General features: G+C 38.7%; 2 protein-coding genes across 4 annotated transcripts in view; one reads left to right on the forward strand and one right to left on the reverse strand.

Moving 5' to 3' along the window:
- LOC106808651 (glycogen phosphorylase-like) overlaps positions 1-14,315 on the reverse strand; it is a 41,792-nt gene extending 27,477 nt beyond the window's left edge. For both annotated transcript variants that reach the window (XM_014811457.1, XM_014811458.1), the window contains exons 1-3: positions 13,962-14,315; positions 1,254-1,355; positions 430-612 (exon numbers count right to left, since the gene is read on the reverse strand). In XM_014811457.1, coding sequence (XP_014666943.1) covers positions 430-612; positions 1,254-1,355; positions 13,962-14,207 — 531 coding nt within the window. In that variant the 5' untranslated portion in view covers positions 14,208-14,315. The remainder of the gene's footprint in view (positions 1-429; positions 613-1,253; positions 1,356-13,961) is intronic.
- Positions 14,316-14,505: 190 nt separating this feature from the next.
- LOC106808654 (B9 domain-containing protein 2-like) overlaps positions 14,506-21,523 on the forward strand; it is an 8,289-nt gene continuing 1,271 nt past the window's right edge. Inside the window, exons 1-3 of one of the 2 annotated variants that reach the window (XM_014811461.1) lie at positions 14,506-14,576; positions 20,351-20,460; positions 21,103-21,228. In XM_014811461.1, the coding sequence (XP_014666947.1) occupies positions 20,373-20,460; positions 21,103-21,228 (214 nt within the window). In that variant the 5' untranslated portion in view covers positions 14,506-14,576; positions 20,351-20,372. Of the gene's footprint in view, positions 14,631-20,350; positions 20,461-21,102; positions 21,229-21,523 lie in introns of both variants that reach the window. The other variant, XM_014811462.1, reaches the window with a different exon arrangement.

Genomic DNA, 21,523 nt, shown 5'->3' on the forward strand with positions numbered 1-21,523 from the left:
CCACACCTCACCACACCTCTATCCACCACACCTCACCACACCTCTATCCACCACACCTCACCACACCTCTATCCACCACACCTCACCACACCTCACCACATCTCTATCCACCACACCTCATCACATCTCTATCCACCACACCTCACCACACCTCACCACATCTCTATCCACCACCTCTCACTACATCTCTATCCACCACACCTCACCACACCTCACCACCTCTCTATCCAGTGAGTATCCACCACCCCTCATCACATCTCTATCCACCACCTCTCACTACATCTCTATCCACCATCTCTCACCACATCTCTATCCACCACCTCTCACCACATCTCTATTTACCACCTTACACCACACCTCTCAACACGCCTCCTATCCACAATGCTCTCCACACTCCTCACAAAACCGCCTCCCCACAGACCCACCTACCTGTGCACCATCCTTGATCTTCTGTGCAAAGATGCCGTACTCGTAGCGAATACCATAACCATACGCAGCTAGACCCAGCGTTGCCATGGAGTCAAGGAAGCAGGCAGCAAGGCGGCCCAGGCCTCCGTTTCCAAGGCCAGCATCCTCCTCTATGTCTTCCAACTCTTCTATGTCAAGACCAAGCTGTGTAATTCCAAGAAAAAATCAAAAATACAGAACCAACTTGGTTTACATTTTGCACTGTAAGTATTTTGCATCTATGATATTAAAAAATGTAATATATATATATCACCCTGTTTGATTCAGCTCACTGGTCTATGCTGTTTATATATAATTAATGTTTTTCTTCCAACTGGGTTTAGCAAAATTTTTTCTCCAATAACATACTAAATAGGTGCACACCATGCCATGTAGTAATACTGGATTTACCATGGTGCCAAGGCAGTACTAGCACACATAGACATGGCTCACCAATTATGTTCATTCATTACGTTTCAGTGCAAGGTAGCCAACAATGCAAAAAAATTGCCAGGCAAACAAAAGATAAGCACTACCCAAAATTGAAATATACTTCTCAGTCCACCATGTGCGCATGGAAATCTTTAATTAGAACACAATGCATGAGCGTAGAAAGTCATTTTAACATTAGCCATCTACCTTCTCGTGAACTAAAATGTACTTTGCAGGTACGATAAACTCACTTAATCAATCAAAATGCAGCACACAAAACCTTGATCCTTGACTGAAAGGCCTTTATTGGTTGACCACTGATAGCGATTTGCAGTCTATAAAAAATGCATGAATCATACAATCAAAATAATTACCTGGTACATTGCCTCGTCACATTCACTCTGGATTCCCAGGTTGATCATGGTGTTGGACAGGCTACGACCCATGTAATACTCGAGGGACAGGTAGTAGATTCTCTGCAATAAACAACACCAGTAACATCAGCACTCAGTCTTACTCTTTACAGTGTTAACTAATGAGTATTTGCAGAATACCAATTACAACCGATCACTCAATAGTCAATATGTTCCCATTAGATACTAAAACACTAAATCACTAAACCATGTTTAAACTTCTAAACATTTTTGTTACAGAACCTCTAAAACATCTATCTTGTTACAGAAACATCTAAAACATTTTTGATAAAAACCTTGGGAATAAAAAGTAGCTACTATCATTTAAACCATATTACCAACTCCCAACCAATAGCAACTTTCCTAAGATGGTTAAAGAATTTTAAACTACGGGAAAACAAATAGACAACAGCATATATTTATGTTTTTAATATCACACTTTCTCAAAATAACTGCAAAAAATTAGCAAGACACAATAATTTGACCACCTGATGTATAAAGTAAATAATTGACAACAGTACATCTGTGATCTTTCACTGGTCAGCATACCAGAATGAGCTACTGTGGTTACAATTTACAAAACTCTACCGGTATTTTAATGTTTTTTGCCTGTGCCTAATACAGTTAACTTACAGAAGAGTTTCTACATTTAAAAGTCTGCTCTTTACTTATCACGTATGTGTATTTACGGCTGGTAAAACACGCTCCACGCGCGCATCTGTCATGGTTATATTTACAGAAACACACTGTACTTAAAATAGAAATAGTGTGCATTGATTTGCCGTATCAATGATTGACCTGGCTCTGGTGCTTTCCATGATACTAGCAAAAAATTAGCAAAGGAAAATATCCTACTTCCCCAAGAAGCGTGCGACGTACCCACCCCACCAACAACCTTAGTGGAGGTTTGCCTGCCTGCCACTAAACAGCGAAACTATATTCCCCGAGAGCAAACACATTCAGCTGGCATTTACGCTACCAGCCTCTATATTGATCACACAGCACAGCAGTTTCAGCCCCCCCACCACACACAAGCAGGGAACATCACAAGCTACTACTGTACGCTGCCACTTCCTCCTCCTCCCCCTGCTGCTGCTGTTGCTGCTTATGCACCGAATCATCCCATGTTGGCATGCGTCTGCCAGTGGTTGTCTTCGATCACACCGAGAAATTTCATACCTCAAACTTCAAAAAAGATTTGATGCAAGACATGCCCAGACCTGCTGATAATGTGCTATTGCTGAGCATCAACACAGTAGGGTAGGAGACGTGTATGGGAGAAACCACAAGAATTCAGGAAACTCCTGGGATGGTACTATCCAATGATTATTGGGTGTCCTGAGTCTGATATGTTATATTATATATAATATATATTATATATATGCAGGACGTATAATGACAAATATAGCCTCAAAATATAATAATTATTTGTTCATTATACGCTGCCTGACATATATATAATATATATATTATATATTATATATATTCTGATTTATCTGGGGCTTCCCATAATGGTTATGGCAAACGATACTCTCGCTAAAACGTCATTTGTGTTGGCAGGTGAGAAATCAGCAATGATCCCAATTATAAAATCGTGGTTGCCCATTTCTTTGCAACCATTTTTATCTGAAATCGGGTTGAATGGCTGCAATACATCATGTGCGTAAGTTTGGATAGAAAAGCCCTATTAGGACTGCAATGATACGCCTAAGTCCACGATACAAAAGCGAATACGTACACAATACGTATCACGATAATATGGTAATTAATACAAACTACTGAATAAAACTGTGCGTGACCTTACAGAAATGTTCCATTTTGCAGAAACACAATCAGAATTTACAAGACCTGTACGTAGTGATAGGGCAGTGTAGTATGGCATTTTAAAATCAGCTTGCTGCTTTTATTACACGAAAACATGCTTGGTAAGGTTCCCCACAGGTGGTCGAGTCTGACATGCATTCAAAGCTGCGAATATTTGTGACATCCGATCATCCCTAATATACTCGGACATGACACAGTTGTCTAATCGGCACGCCTTAATTTCCAGCTGTGTACTAACAAATTAATCCCAACACAATTATGGTGTTTTTGACAGCTTCATGTATACATTTCCAAACTCATCGAGTTTATCTTTGTTACATGGTGCTAATTACATGCATAACTGACTCCAATTATCAATTTGTGATATAAATTGTCCATTTTCCCAACATGCCTTTTGTAATTCCTGGGGATAACCCTGCATGGTACACCCGACTGAGATTTTGACAACCTGACGAAAGCAACGAGTGGACAATTAATCCGAGTTTAGTAGAGATTTATTTTTGGCATATCGGGGCATTTGGTACTCTGTGAACTTGTAAAGCTGTATCGTGAATGGTAACGGGGACACCATATCGCGGTTAATCACTGCACAAATAGATAGACCTATAAATATAGATAGCTCCTTTAAATTTTTAACAGGATAAGGAAGAGAACTTTAAAGTTGATTACTATGGCATCAAAACGAGACCTATATCAACAAATATACTCAAGGGCAGTACTACCTACAATCATACCAAATACCAAAAAACAAAAACCCAACAAATTCAGATATAACCACAATAAATAGCTGCTGAGCTAGGGGCAGACGCCGGAGTGTAACACTACACCGCCCCTCTGTTATAGACAGAGTAAAGGTGAAGCGCTATCACCCCATTCACTCTTTAACCTTTAGTTTTTGTCAGGTTTGTTATTGAACAATACCACACATAATGAAAGTGGTACTGTAGCTCACCGTGGGTGTGATAGAAGAGGGAGGGGGGATATATAAAGCAAGAGTATATATATGGGAGAACTCCCATTATATAGCATATCTCCCATTATATAATATACTCTTGATAATGATATATATATATGCATAAGTTTTGATGCGAAAATAAATGTTTCAGATCATGGTGCTACGCCTAAATGATCGGCATTTTGGTTTTCGAATATCGCGCAAATAAAAACAATAAAATATTCCAGTCAAATTACTGTAACGAAGAATTTAAAACACAATATTACACGTATATATATAGGTATGATTGTAGAGTTGTTGACCAGTTCTAGATGAAATAAACGTAATAGGACGTTGTCATCTCTCCCATAGGAGTAACAACTGTTTTGGGGCTAGCCTTACACATTCACATACCAAAATTTAACAAAATCGAATGAATTTAGATGGCCATTTTCATTTTTGCCAAAAAGTGGGCGTGGCTCAAATGTAGGTTGACTGGGGTGCTCCAAAATAGGGAGTTCAAATCTCTCCCATAGGAGTAACAACTGTATTCAATTTGAAACATGTGGGTCAAACGGTTCTTGAGTTATCGTTGACCGTAGGCAGACACTGAAATGCATCTAGTGAAATTGCCAAAATCTACCTAATTTGCATAATTTAAAAAAAATATCAAAACACGTGTGATATGTTTTGGGGCCAGTCCTTATTCTTGCACAGACTAGAAATGAGCAAAATCCGTTGAACCTGAACTGACTTATAAATGGCCATTTCTATTTTTGCCAAAAAGTGGACGTGGCTCGAAAGTAGGTCGACTGGCGTGCTCCAAAATAAGACGTTCAAACCTCTCCCATAGGAGTAACAACTATATGCAATTTGAAACATATGAGTCACACGGTTCTTGAGTTATCGTTGACCGTAGCTGTAGTGACGTAGATATCGAATTAATTAACCTAGTATAAAAACCCAGTGACACAGGTCGTTTAACTTAAGCAACATCACGTCATAGTTATTTTAGTCAAAATAGTCACGGGTCGCTTAACGGAGCATAACGCCATGGTTATTTTAGTCGACAAATGTCAGTCAAGGTAACAGGTGAAAGTTGCACCACGAATATCCCAAGAAACTGAGTCATTGGAACACGAGTAAAAGTTATCACCCACGACGGCAGAGTGACACTTTAGCACCTACACAAAGCCGAGAGGAAACATATCACAGCTTGATGTCACATGCCGACTGATGAAGATCAGACAACGAACGCCGCCGACAAATGTGAACTATGGGATATATGAAGACATGAATCCACCTGCCGCGGTTCCCACACCAGACTCAAGAAGCGTCCACAGCTTCTCACCTTCAGTCACCCATAAAATGTTGAAAATGACGACACGTCTTGCACCACCATCGTCAACAAGGCCTTGACCACGCTCAGGCCATGCATTCCTCCAGTTGTATAAATTTATACCGAACAGTTTCGACAAGAAGACAGACACGGTTCCACGGTGCCTGACAGCTCCCGACGCTGTCAGCACCAGGTTCCGCTGATCTCACCTGATGGGGATCACCACGCTACCGTCGCTGCTGGACATCACTGACTGAGGACCTGCCTGCTGCCTGCGACCTGCATGACTCCACGCTCGTAAATATGTACTGCGTTTGTAAACCAGCCGCTTGTCTGTATGTGCCTGGTGTATAAGATATGTATTGTATCGTATTTACTGGTTGACTTGCAAAGTTGCATAGCCATCTATGTACTGTATGTGTTTATTATGACAATGTCGATGCTGTTTATTAAAGAATAGAGTTACCGTAGCAATTCGGTGGTTATAGCATTAATTATACTGTTTGTGGCTTAAGTGCAATTGCACACGTATCTGTCGTACAGACGAACCTGGACACACTATACGATCACACACGTGCCTGTTACACGAGCTCACGAGCCACGCTATACAGCCAAATGTTGACGGACGGACGGACGGACGACGCCCCATGGTAATAGCTCATCTTGACGATGTAAAGGCGAGCTAAAAATCAGACATGTTTGAAACAACATGAGTGTGTACTGCCTTTAATTCTTCTCTTTTACAAAAATAATTTCTACCTCAGACCTTGGCGCAGTCATTCTGACGATTCTGATGATCAGTCAGAATAATTACTCCAAGCTCAGACTTACAAAACAGACACATAAGCGAACAACAAACAAGATCCTCGATCATGCCTCACAGCACCTGCACCTCATATTTTGGCTCAATGTCATGATTTATGTTGTTTGATACAAGTTTGCAACTTATTACACATCTATGCATAGTGTTCGTTGAATATCGTTCCAACACTTATAATTACAGGCACGTAACGTTTCTATACCAGAATTACCACTGTTTTTGTAGCAGGGTATGACTAGAGGCACATTCACTGACCAGTTAGTGAAGCATAATTAGGCAGCACTGCACGTGCCATTACTATCTTACGATGTTAAAATAAAGAGGATAAACTATATGCTAGACACGGTACCTTGACAGTACCCATATATTGCATATGACTTGCATGATATAACTGCATCATTTAAAAGCAGATCACAAAGTCCTCGACAGTAACCTGTCCAAGACAGGTCAGGATGGTGTAGAAGAAATCGTACAGTACTAAAAGAGTAGGGTCGAGCCCTCAAGATTCGAATGTGAAAATGGGCTGAATTATCTCAGGAGACATATATTATATATATATTATGTGCTTATCGATAAAAATCAATGGAGAAACATACCATCTGGTTAAGATTGTCCATTCACGTGACTTATGCTGTCTGTACTACTACTAGTGAATTGACTCCACCATTGGGCCTACTGGGCAAATTCTACGAAACCTGTGGGATACGGTATATTTATTTTAATCATGATATGTCTTGAAACGAGAAATGCATTGTGATAGATTTAGTAAATTAATTTGAGTGTGACAGGGAACATCTCTTAATAAATTGTTCAACTCAATTTGTCACCATTTTTGTTTTTTAATAGAGAGAAACACATTTCAACAAAGATCTTTGCAATTTGAGGAATACGGCACCAGATAGCATTAGCACCCTATCTAGGTCTCGTAGAACTTTGCGTGCCTATGAGTATATGATGCTTCTGCAGATTGCCAATGGCATCAGAACAAGCCATATTCTATAAGGACACGTATTAAACTTGTTATAGAAAACAAGTCGATTGTCCCTATTATTAGTGTAGAGGACTGAATTTTGCAGCCAATTTACTAAAACATGATTTCATTCTACACAACAGCACCCCCTCCCGACACCTCAATATATAAGATCAGATGGCTACCTAGATCCTAAATTTACATTCATGCATTCGAGCATATATATATTAATTAACCTGTTTAAAAATGCCAGTGGTACTTGAACTAGATTCCATTTATACTAGAGCATCTATCCCAAGAACAGCCCCAATATGGATATATATTGAATTAATGTTGCTTGTCAAAAATATTGTAACAAAACATGCATACATGCATGTACGTTAAATTTGGACATTTATCGTACATGTATATAATCAAGAGCAGATAAAGAAGGAGAGCGTACAAGCATACGCGTACGCTGAGATAATGAGCGGGGAAAATCTGGTATTTTCACCGAAAACCGACTCGAGATCAGTGTTTACTGCGTCCGTCTCTCGAAGTGTTTCCAGTGTGTTGCTTCCGGTCGCCGCTGTGTAGCGCCATAGTGGCGCTGACTCACGTAATACTACCAGAGTTTACTATACATCCAGCGTGAGGTGGGCGTGAGGTGGGTACAGGTGGGGGTCATCACTATGGCAATCAATAACAGACGTCATTCATTCCATTTGTCAATAATTGACGAAAACACGCGAGGTTTCCCGAAGTAATAACACTTCGAGAGACGGACGCAGTAAACAGTGATCTCGAGTCGGTTTTCGGTGAAAATACCAGATTTTCACCGCTCATTATCTCAGCGTAGGGGCATCGTAGGGGCATGCGGTTTGTTTTATATGAACAAGGTAAGACAGCTAATCAATAATACTGCAAAGGATCGTCAAAATGAAACGGGAAAAGTTTATTAATTCGACTAATACTGCAGCATGGTTTCAGCATTTTACCCTTGTACGCTCTCCTTCTTTATCTGCTCTTGATATAATCTGTTAACTTTTAGTGCTTGACTACATGCAAATATTATATATATAAAGTTTAATATAGGGTATTAGCACATATATAAATCTCTAATCAGAAAATTTACACAAGTTAACAAATAGTGTGAGGTCATATATATATGCTCGAGCAGATTATAAACTACTTTTTATATAGCCCTATAAATATATGATAATGCCAATTAAACACGGGGTGAATGCTAAGTAAAGCTAACATACCACTTTTGGGTATGAAAGAAACCAAGAGTAGATAATAACACAAGAGTTACACACCCGATTCCTGCATTTTTAACCGATTTTTCTCATCAAAATTTGCCACCAATAAAGAAGCAAGTGTACATACGTTCCTCAGCGTATTATGACAACTAATCACACACCTTCGTGGTACTGACATTCGTTTACATATATATATTTGCTAGCGTATTGAGCACTGTAAATCGTAATCTTGCACGAGCTGAATTCGCACAATTTACCGCTATTGTGTAGAGGTGTTGAGCCAAAATTTGAAGCTATAGTGGTGCCAATATTTAGCAACGAACTGTTTCCAAATCATTCGTGCCCCGATAGGGGTTTAATGTACTTGATTACCTGCGCGTGCGTAATGTGATACTTACTCAAGTTACTGCAAACTACTACAGCAAATATTGTTATTATTGTATTATTACTTAAATGTAAGATATAATAATATAATAATGTATAATAATATAATGGCGGTTCCTCACGAGATCAAAATTCGAAATTTAGATTGTCTCTCAACCCTATCGGGGCACGAATGATTTGGAAACAGTCCGTTGCTAAATATTGGTGCCACTATAGCTTCAAATTTTGGCTCAACACCTCTACACAATAGCGGTAAATTGTGCGAATTCAGCTCGTGCAAGATTACGATTTACAGCAATACGCTAGCAAATATATGTAAACGAATATCAGTACCACGAAGGTGAGTGATTAGTGGTCATAAAAGGTGAGTGATTAGTGGTCATAATAAGCTGAGGAACGTATACACTTGCTTCTTTATTGGTGGCAAATTTTGATGAGAAAAATCGGTTAAAAATGCGGGAATCGGGTGTGTAACTCTTGTGTTATTATCTACTCTTGAAGAAACGCATAGCCAGTTTGCACATGAACAAATATATAACAGCTTTATTTCGATTGCTAGTAGACAGACTACAAACCAAAATAACATATTTATCCGACATTGGAATACATCTGCAGATGCACACGAGTGATTCTAACCGCAACACGCGTAAAGTGTTATAAACTGCAAAGCCAAAACAATTGCTTGACATTTAGCTGAAATGCAAAAAAAAATTAAAAGTGCAAAACAACAGAGTATGCAGAACGATGGTATTTGTACAGTACAAGTAGCGACCTCTTCCATGCCAGTTCCTTCAAGCATAAAAAGCATAGTATGCGTGTCTTTTTAAAACAAGGTGTATCCTCATATATATTTAGTCCAACATGAAACAACTCTTTCATACAATGGATTTTTGCAATGCGAAGTTAGAAGGGGCAAGTACTTAAAAGGGTTGTGAGGAATTCAGGAAGATGTGCAGGGCTATTTCAGTCTCCATGCAATGATGCAAACAAAGCTAATCCTTTCTAAAGCTACTAGTACTACTAAGAAGAGCTGTACGTTATTCAGCATGCTGCTTTACACTTGATAGTTGCACAAGGCCAAAACAAAATATAGGTGTGGTTACGGTTTCCCGATGACCCTATTTATTCCCAGCGACCCTAAACATTTTATTCAGTTTTAAAAATTAAAAATTAAAAAAAATTAAAAAATTTTAATTAACATTTTTTCCAGTTCCTGCTTCAAAAGGCACAACGCACATCCTTCGGACATGGTTCGTAAATAAAATATTTCAAGAAAATAAAACGTTTTCCCTACCTACCTACCCTATTTTTTTCCGGCATGTAATGGTAACCACACATATTTTGTTTTGGCCCAATCGCAAAATTACCCCTACAATTTCAACACTGCACTGCGGCATTGTAGGATTGTGCACAACAATACACAACTATAATATTCCCTAACTAACTAATGTTAAATCTTATAGAGCAATGACACCGGACTTGATGTCACATTTAGGTCACACACTAGGAAGGATCCAAGGCCCAGGCCACTAGACAGAAAACCAGTTCTTAAAACAAATAAAAAACCCACGTTTTTCTAGACGGTTCTGCAAAGCTCAATGTAAAATGAGCTAGAATTGAACATGTAGAGCAATGTTTAACAGTTTTTAAAAGTTACATATATGGTGAATACTATGTATATATGTCCAGGACTGGGGCTACCACTGTAAGTTGTAACGTCCTAGAATTGTAATGCAAGTACTGTATCTGTAATGATACAGACTGATAAACTCTACATAATATATCCGCTCGCATGAATGTAAGTAATCATTTATATTAGCTAATCCTAATTCTAAAATCAGCTATAGTATAAAGTAACCTAAGTAAGGCTATGTGATATACACAACAGGTTAAAGTCAGACAGATGCACATTACGCAATTACACAACAACTTATAAACTGTTGCTTTTTTAATATGTGCCTACGAGTCAAGAAACAGGCGGTGCAGGGATGATAAGTTATCCAAGGGCTTCACGAAAGTCTAAGACGAGGTTTAGTGCGTGTGAATTTGGTAATATGCCTAGAGGAATTATTCAATCAGAGGCAACCAACATGAACATGATGGGATATAAGCCTGATCAATATAACCCAACCATAGTTACATTTAAATTTTCTTTAAAAGGAGCTCAGTCTATTAAAATCACAAATCTAACTCATGTTCAAAATGCACTAGTTAAGTTGCAGTTTGACAAAATCTTGTTAATTAACTGGCAGGCAAGTTGAAGTACTTACTATAAATTGATCACGGTACTAGAGAGATTATAGTGTACATCATATTTGGCAGACCTTATCGGGGATTCTGTTACGCAGTTTTATTTCAATTTTTTTTATTGTATTTTCATTGAAAGAATAACCAAACGTAGACCAAATTTTCACAAATTATGTGGGTGCGAATATCATGCTCAAGGTAATAGAACTAAGTGCAAGGTATCAGATGGATTGCAAATTGGAAATGCATGACAATTTCATATTGCGATTGTAAGTCTCCAAAATAACTATTAATCCCAACTAATTCTGCCAGACTATAATTTATAAACAGATAGCAAATAGCAGGTTGATGAATGACTAAATGCAAAAGCATTACCGTAACTGCTAATGCGCTAAATGTAATTTCAGCACATGGCTGTTTCATAGAACTCAAGGTTTCTTCCCATACACACCTGCACGTATGTATGTATGTGATCAGACGGAACTGCAACAAGTATTTAAAAATACAATTCTTCAGATTCTGGTACTTCTAAATTGCAACTTCCATACATGTACAAGCCAGCTCAATCCGAATTTCTATTTCTGTGTTCTACTCCAACTGACTATTTCTATTTATAATATTCTGTTCACAGAAGCACATATCGACTTACCAAGAACTGTATTGGAAATCGACAACCTGCTACAAAGTCAGGAAGTATAGTTTAGCATTACTATAAGCTGTCATTTGTGTCTAATACTATAGCTGTTACCAACTAACATGCATATTATATAACCACATACAGGAGTAGAAATTAACTTTTTAACAACAGACTCCCTGCCGTCAAAACGAAACGAGGAGGCGAAACGTCAGCTGTACGTTTTCAATCTTCACGGTTGAGTAACAATTAACCCAGATAGATCTTTCTTTAAACATTTGCTGAAAAAAAACGGTAATTCCGTGAGGCCATGCTCTGGAACGAACTAGTTAGTATATTTTCAGGGAGTCACACAGACTCTTGCATATGTCAAATCAGGGAGTCCGACAGTAAATCATGGCGTATGACTTGCATTAATTTCGCACCCTGCATATGTATTACTACCTACAACAATACATGTTTTATTTTTTCCAGCATCAACATTTCACCATTTTTACTATAGGTCGTACCTATGGCTATGGCCTCAGCACTGGCCAAAATAAAACATTAAATCTAACACTTACACGTATGGGCATACATGTATGTGTTTTTAACCACATAATTTTTAGTCCCTAAAGTTCAATGGCCCATATTACTAACAGAGAGACAATGTTAACCAAATAGACAAAACAACACTGTAGATTTTAGTAGAAATTGCAAAAAGTACTTCAAAACTGCACTGTGGCATTGTGTAGGATTGTGCACATAAATACACAACTATATTCGCTGACTAACTAATTCATGAGAAATCTTATAGTGCAATAACACCTCACTTGAAAGTCACAATTAGCAGCAGTGAAAAAAATACACGGGGGCTCGGGGCGATTTAGCCCCCGAAATGCCAAAAAGAGCCCCGGAAATGCCAAAAAGAGCCCCCGTAAATTTGCATAGAGTTCAATGCAAACCAAATTTTAGAGTGCTATTTTCATGCACGCGAGCTTGAAAAATAGCCCCCGAAAAATAAATTTTAATTTTTTCCCTGAATTAGGTCACACACAGGAAGAAACCACTCGAATTATGATCAGACCACTAGACAGAAAATTAGTTCTCAAAACAAATGACAAATCCCATGATCAGTCTCCTACTCGGTTCTGCAAAGCGGAATGTAAAATAGACTAGAAATTAGAATGGTACCTATGGCTATGCTTAGTGGTGCTGATAGGGTCTATGTCCCCCAGGGTACTGCCGGAACGTACCCTGGGTACGGTCCGGTATACTGGAACGTACCCTGGTACTAAATACTACTATCTAATATGCCAGACCGTACCTCGCCTACTCCAATAACGAGTCTAGGGAGTCGCCTACGCCTACTCCCTAACCCTAACCCAAACCCTAACCATATCAGCTAGATAGTTACCAGGGTATCCAGGGTACGTTGCGGCAGTACCCTGGGGGACATCTAGACCCTATGAGCCTTAAGCGGGCAGCACACTTCACCATTTTCGTTGCTCGTACAGGCAATTTTCGTGGTCGCCACAAAAATGGTCAAGTGTGCGGGGGCCGGCAACGACCACTCGCCACGGAAATTTAGTGGTGACCACGAGTTGCCGAGAATCAAACCGGTTTGATTTCTCACCACGAAAATTGCTCGTGGTGGCAACTTGTGGTGAAGTGTGCTGTGACGCGGCAACGGCCACAAAAATTACCGACCACGAAAATTGCCTGTACGAGCAACGAAAATGGTGAAGTGTGCTGCTAGCCTTAGTGGCAAGTAGCGTTAAAACTTATGGTTAACAATCCATGGTTGACAAACTTGAAGAATACCTAATAAATAAATCACTTTAATTAAAAAGAAATAAAAAAGTATAAGTAAATGTTAAGAGGTTATAGCAGAGTTTTTTTTATAGTTTTATGGCAGTGATTCAAATGCCAATGCTCATGCAACTAAGGTTATGCACTTGAAGCATGTAGCAACCCTTTAATACGCTTTATTGGTACAGTTTGGTTTTGCACTTTATATCAGAACTGATGAACCAGGGTGATGAACCAGTGAATAATGAATTAATACACACTGGGCAGAAGTCAACACCGAGAATTCCGTCGGTAGCTCGATGTAAACTCTTTTGGGAGTTTAAAGCAGTCACAATTCAGTTTCAAAGTCATTTGGCAGCAACAAAACGCGACTGCAAAACTATCGGCGCGCAACTCTCAACAGTGATTACATAACTTCACAAGGCCTGCTGGCGACTCAAATAGTGGGTCTCTAATTAAAGGTAAGTGTTTTGCATCGACAGTACCTTTGGGTCCTTCTCGTAGTAGTATTGCTGGGTGCGGATCCATCGTCCAACCAAATGATCTCTCACCGTATAGGCAAGCGCGAAAAAATAGTCGCGAGGAGTGGCAACATTTCTGTCTTTGACCAGAGTGTAGTGAAGGTGTCGGTTAAAGGTCTTCTTTACGCCAGCTACATTCTCTACTTGTGCAATTCCGCGCACACTAATTTGCTTTCTCTTGTCGTGATCTGACAGAGGTGAAGCAGCCATTGCAACCGAGATTTACCCAGGAGCAAAAAGCAAAAACATCCAACGCTCCTCAACGACGGCGAATACGGAGAACGAGCGAAACCCTGGGCCGATCTATCACGCCGGTGGTTTTTCGAACGTGGTGATGTTGCGACCTTGATATAACAACAAATGTTTAAATCTAGTTAAAACAAAAATGTTTAAATCTTACGAATAATAACTGAAATTTAGAAAGTATGAAAAAATGTGTTTTTTGGTGTATTTCATATTATTATCGGAATTAAAAAGATATTATACATTTAACCTAGGTGGCGCCAAGTGGCCGAGGTGATGGCGCCGCTAAGAAGAGTTTGTTGATTTCAGCAGGTGTTTAGTTCAAGTAGAAGAAAAGTATATACATGAATATATTGTTCTCATGTTCAAGTTTCATCTTAACTTTCACATGTGTGTAGTTTTTTTTGAAAAAGATTATTTCATGCCAGCATCACATTTTCCCTGAATTAATTAATAAATTATGTTCGAATATATATTATTATTAATTATTATTGTTGTCCAACTTATTCAAGTTATTGTTGGTATTGTTAACGAGCGTATTGTTAAACTTAATGTTAGTTGTTGATGTAACGACTAACGTTTACACAGCCACAGGCACTTGGAACGTTTCAATAATAAAGTGATGGTAAATAAACACGAACGCCACTATGTCCAAACTACAGTACAATTATGTCCAAAGTACAAAAATATAGAGCAGATGGGAAAGCGTTGGTGCCAAGTTTGCACAACACTGTCTTAATTTCACACCATCACAGCAAAAGTAGATACCAAAATGGAGGCGGTTTGTTGTTTATTTGTGCTGTGATGGTGTGAAACGAAGTGAGCATTGTGCAAATTTGGCACTCTATATTTTTGTTGTCTGTGCGCAGTGGTGTTCCTGTGGTGAACGTGTGTTACAGAGGAGCATTTGAAGGGCATTTACGCTCATAGGGTCTATGTCCCCCAGGGTACTGCCGGAACGTACCCTGGCTACAGTCTGGTATACCGGAACGTACCCTGGTCACTTATTGGTGAGGGTATGGTCAGGGTTAGGCATGGGTTAGGGCTCGTTTCGGGTTAGGGTTAGGAGTAGGCGTAGGCGACTCCTAGACTCGTCTATGAGTAGTAGGCGAGGTACGCGCCGGCATATTAGATAGTACCAGGGTACGTTCCGGTATACCGGACCGTACCCAGGGTACGTTCCGGCAGTACCCCGGGGGACATAGACCCTCTCAGCGGCATTTACAGGAAACTATTAGTATTACTATATTAAATAGGTGAAAGAGATTAGAGAAACATTAAGACTTTTGTAGTAAATACATTTTGTGTTTATTTACCATCATTTTATTATTGAAATATTGCAAGTTCCTGTGAATGTTTAGATTTGAAGCAGGTATTTTCGGGACATTGAACAATAAACAACAAGACAGCACAGTGTATACTTGGCAGCAATAGCAGTTTGATGATGTCACGGGGCGAATTTGAGCAAAACTCACAAATAATAATCTATTTAAGTATAATCATTAACTACTAAACAGGGTTTCTTCTGAGGGAAAATTAGACAAAGGAGGTAATGGCCAGTTTGGGAAAAAATGTGCATGGTGGATTCAAATACAGGATGTATCGAGATACTTATAGGTATATAGATACATGATGTACTTATCAGTAAATACAGGAACATTTTCACAACGGCGATGTTAAATTTGACAACGGCGGTGCGCCACTGTGCCTCTTATGTATAAGAAACCCTGCAAAAAGATAGTGATACAATCTATTCTTAGCATTTTGTGTTGAGAGTGGGTGGGTTATGTTCAACACACCACATCGGCAAACTACCACAAAAATGGCACACAATATTTTTGCGAGTAGTCGCCTTTGATTTAAACATCCCAATATATGCAAGCACAGAAAAGCAATCTTGGGCTTGTTTTAAAGGTCAGAAATAGGGTAATAGAATGCTGCATTCATGAACAAAATTATGTTGTTTCATACTCACGAAATAAGCGCATTTTTATCCTTTCATGGGAAATTACATTCAATAAATGCATTGTTAGAAAGAACGTTCACATAAATTGTAACAATATAGGGTATTGGCAATGACTTGCAATAACTTGTAACAATATAGGGTATTGAAAATGACTTGCAATAGTTTGTAACAAAATAGGGTATTGGCAATGACTTGCAATACCTTGTAACAATATAGGGTATTGAGTCTATTGACAATAACTTGCAATCGTTTTCATAATGATCTGTTGTGTAATGAAACAGGACTACTACCAACCACCCTTTTCTGGCTATTGGCACAATGCAAAAACAGTCAACTTGGCACTGAGTATAATGTGCATTGTCTTTTCTAAATAAAACTTGCTGTGTGCACTGTCGCTTATGTATTGATTCAAAGGTAACTTACCTTAGTCAGCACGAGTTGCACAAGCCAGCAAATTTTAACCAGTATTGACGGCTAGAGCACAACTAATCGCTTTACTACAGTTATACTAGTTATACTATATAGTAGATTATAAAGTGGTAATTATAAAATTAGAAAGTAATGTGAGCAACTCAAAGTTAATTTATAACCACATTATTATCATTATAGTTACACAAGTTCAATAGCATATGCAGACACAATACTGTTTCAATATAGATGTAGATATATGTACTGGTAGTACTGGTACTATAAGTAACTAAGATATTTATTTAATTTATTTGATGATGTCACATGTCATCACAGTAGGGTCCCCGAGAGGTCAAATTATGCCTACCACTTACCTTTGTTAGGACCTTACCTCATGTGAAATATCAAAGTAATTGGTTGAGAAATGTAGATGATATGACTAATTAAGTCAATAAGCAATGTAAAATGCCAAAAAATGTGCTGTTTTGCCCTTAAACCTTGCAATACCTAAGGATACACTAGGTTTTACACAAAATTTCTTTGAATTTTAATTTTCAATGTTATTCTATAGTTAACACCAGATGCCACCTCTGTACATGCTTATTTCTCCATATATAAATGCAAGAGCTAATAATACCTAAGGTATTATTATCTCTTGATAAATGTATATGAGCTTTCAGAGTGCTTTGACTGCCCACGTACGTGTGCAGTGAGACGTGGCCCTTTAACACGGCGTGTTCTCACAGCAAAATGCATAGATATACCTACTGTGAGCCCATCTATATTGTACAAATTTACTACAACTCATTTGTATTGCTACTTTCATAACATTTTTCCAGCAAACCTAAACAGTTAGTTGTTTGAAATAGTTTCAAATTACTTAACTAATTTAATGGAAGCATTACTGTTGGTTGATTGCATATTCACAGTATAAATATTGGTAAGCACTTATTTCCATCCCTCAAACCGCCCTTCCGGTCTGCAGGTTCCACCGCCGCGGCGCGAATTTTTTTTCCACAACAGTTTTTTTCCTAACCCTAACCTTAACCCTAACCCTAATCCCAACACTAACCCTAACCCTAATCCTAACCTAACCTAACCCTAAACGCCTAACGCCTAATGCGCCGCGGCGGTGGGACATGCACACCGGAACTAGGGCGGTTTGAGGGATGGAAATAAGTGCTTACCATAAATATTGCTGCATAAAATTTGTTGTTAAATGTGTTTTTAACTGTGTCAAAAAAATTTTGCACAAGGGAGAGATAGTGATCCGCTAGGGGACGGCTCTGATTGGCTAATTTGGTCTCTTATTTAATTTTATTATTTTTGGCTAATTTTGTTTTATTTTAGAATTAGGGTTAGGGTTAGGGTTATGGTTAACTGATTTCTATGTCCACAACACACTAATAATGCGCCATGATCTAGCGGATCACTATCTCTCCCCTGAGACCTACTAGTTTCAAAACTGTCGATGATTGTTTGATTATAATACTGGTGACACTGCTATTTATTCTGCTGTAGCAAAGTTGCACACATTTAGTTTTCAAACGTGCGCACAACTGACCGAGACTGTTTGATTATTTGACAATATTATCAAAATTATTGAAATATAGGCTGGATCCCAGTAATGAACAGTAAGCCCTGGCACATTGTCAAGCTTAAAATTTGTAGAGCTGCTGCTCAGTGGCGCCACCTTTTCTCATGATATATAGAAACATTGTTTACCCACGCAACTGTCACTTGCACTGCATTTGCACTGCACTGCATTTGCACTGCACTGCACTGCACTTGCACAGGCACTTGGAATGTTTCAATAATCAAATTATGGTAAATAAATACGAAATGTATTTACTACCAGTCTTAATGTTTCTCTACTCTCTGTCGCCTATTATTAGTATTAATTTTTCTGTAAATGCCATTCAAATGCTTCTCTGCAACACAATTTCATTATACAAATACCGTTGTGCACAAACAACAAAGGACATTTGTTGTTTTTCACCTCTACATATTTGTTGTTTGTGAACAACAGCGTTTGTGCAGTGAAATTGTGTTGCAGAGGAGCATTGACCGGCATTTACAGAAAGTTGATACTAATAATAGGCAAAAGATATTTATTATTGAAACATTGCAAGTGCTGCTAAGAGGGTCTATGTCCCCCAGGTTACAGGGTATGTTCCGGTATGCCGGAACGTACCCTGGTACTATCTAATATGCCAGACCGTACCTCGCCTACTCCACTAACGAGTCTAGGGAGTCGCCTACTCCCTAACCCTAAGGGTACGTTCCGGTATACCGGACCGTACCCAGGGTACGTTCCGGCAGTACCCTGGGGGACATAGACCCTATGAGCGCAAGTGCCTGTGTCCCAGTTGTGTGCTTGGTATCACTGAAAGGTTGTTGAGTGTCAAAGTCATTGGTCATTTTAGTTGTACCTAATATTGTTATTTTAGATGTTATTAATCTGCCCTTTTAAACTGGTTATAATTTTTCAATAGACAGGCACTTACATGATCCTGAGGATGCAGTATTACCAGGGTCCAACCTGTATCTTGTATTTCAGGATTCGTTTCAGTTAGATTAGGCATGTGCTTATCATAAACAAAGTAGTCTAGGTAAATAGTAGTTAGGCTGAGAGGGTCTATGTCCCCCAGGGTACTGCCGGAACGTACCCTGGTACGATCTAATATGCCGGACCGTACCTCGCCTACTCCACTAACGAGTCTAGGGAGTCGCCTACGCCTACTCCCTAACCCTAACCCTAACCATATCAAAAAGGTTCGTTCCGGCAGTACCCTGGGGTACATAGACCCTATGAGCAGTAGTTAGGTCAACATTAAAATTACACGTCTTTGATTAACTACTGGTCTAAAATGTGTAATATAGAAATTCAAAAGCACAACTTCATCGGGGTTCAGTTGAGTAAGTACTGTGTTGTGGTGGCCCATATTTCTTTCATTGATTCTTATTTCTTCATTCATTCATTCATATCATTGATGTCTAATAACAAAAGTGAATGTCTGATATAAAAAACGTGTAGGTGTGTTCTATTTTTTACATAATACATATTATATACTCACACATTCTAATAAAACAACAAGGCCATAATAAAATATATTGTTTGTTTGCCCTCACCCGACCGACCCGCCAAAAAGGCGGAAAAAATGTTATTGATTTTTTTTTCTTTTTTTTTAACAAATTGTATCACTGTACATTATATAAATCTGTAGGCAATACATTATATGTACCAAGCAAAAGAAACATTCAACATAAAAGGTATCTCCACACAAGCACACCCGAGCATGTAGACACCACGCTGAATTTGTAAAAAGACCCCCGCCCTCAAAAAAAGAAAAGAAAAGCCAACCTACCTACCCAAACTTTTCAACCTGGGTCGGGTGAGGGCAAAAAAGTATTTTTTTTAATTGTGGCCCAACTACATAAATAAGATCTTATCTTATATGATGCTATTATCTTATTGTAAATAGTGATTTTTTTCTATTTAACATAGTGTGCTTGTCATATCGAAATCTCCAGTGTTAGTCATGGCAACACGAATTTCTCTGGTTCATGTTGAGTAATCTTACTCAGGATTCAGAGTATATGTTTGAGAGAACTGCTCTGTTTTGATTACACTTGCGAGAAATCTGTGAGTATTTTTTATTGGAATAGATTGCTTATAGCTGTGTTAATCTGATGATATCATCGACACTAAAAAAGTTTTGTTTGTTGTGTTTAGGTGATATGCTGACTCACTTGTGATGGCAGAGTTACATATATTAGGGCAGATAGTTGGAGCAAGTGGGTTTCCAGACCACAGTCTGTTCTGCAAGTGGGGAATTCATGCAGGTATCACATTAATCATGCTCTGCACCATTTTGGTATAGAGAAAGTTGCCACATGTGAGTCGTTTATACTTCCATGTTTTCAGTATTCGTCATGCAGCCTTTTTCACCACTATCTGCCCTTTCCTCAACTAGCCAGCTCAAGACAAGCTCCATATTTTGTTGAAATCATAAAACAGTAGAATACTGTAGTCATATTGTTAGGCCAGTTAAGGATACATTAAAGCTTGTGCACAGGTATTGCTCTAATGAAGAGTAAACGTTTATTGACCAGTTTCATTTATAGATGAGATGTATCTCTATCATGCTCATGCAGAAAATTTTTATGTAATTTCCAACAATGTTACAACAGAAATGGTAAAAATGGTATTTTCGATATTTGTCAATTACCACAGTGTGAAAGCAAAATTTTCGTCACAAGTTAAGCACAATATGCAGCAAAATCGCACTTCAGGGTTTTTTCTCAAAGTTTCATATTAACCGAAAAAATATATGAAAAAACTGCCTAAAATTTACGTCGTATGTTCAGCTTGAAAATTTATGCAAATAAAGAACCATAACTTATAAAAAATAGCACTTAATATCAAATCCCGACCTAAACCTTGAGTGTATCCTTAATCTTGTGAACTTCATTTTTCTTATGCAGGAGGAGCATGGAAAGTACTAGCAGGTTTACGTGAGGGCCAAACACAAGTGGACAATCCACAGAATGAAGACTTTGCGGTTTGGGCGCATCCTGTTGATGTACACTTTGCTACTAAAGGCCTGCAGGGTAAGAAGTTGTGCCAGTGTTAGTGTTAGGCTAGGAGTGTCAAAATAGCAAGGTTTGCTGACTTCAACCATCGATCAGCAGACTTGAATGAATCATTTTTATTATTGATACTCTGAAGGTGTAAAGCAGTGAACTTCATAACCGATGTGTTGGGCCCTGCAAGAAAGGTGGTTCACTTGATCTGCCTTGTTTGTTCTTCTTTCAACATACCAACAGATTTGAATGTAATAGTAACCTTCTTGTTTGGATAATTTTTAAACTCGGTACCTGTACTTCACATACATGTGTAGGCCTA

Source organism: Priapulus caudatus, unplaced genomic scaffold (genome assembly GCF_000485595.1).
Source record: "Priapulus caudatus unplaced genomic scaffold, Priapulus_caudatus-5.0.1 Scaffold292, whole genome shotgun sequence".
Lineage (NCBI taxonomy): Eukaryota > Metazoa > Priapulida > Priapulimorpha > Priapulimorphida > Priapulidae > Priapulus > Priapulus caudatus.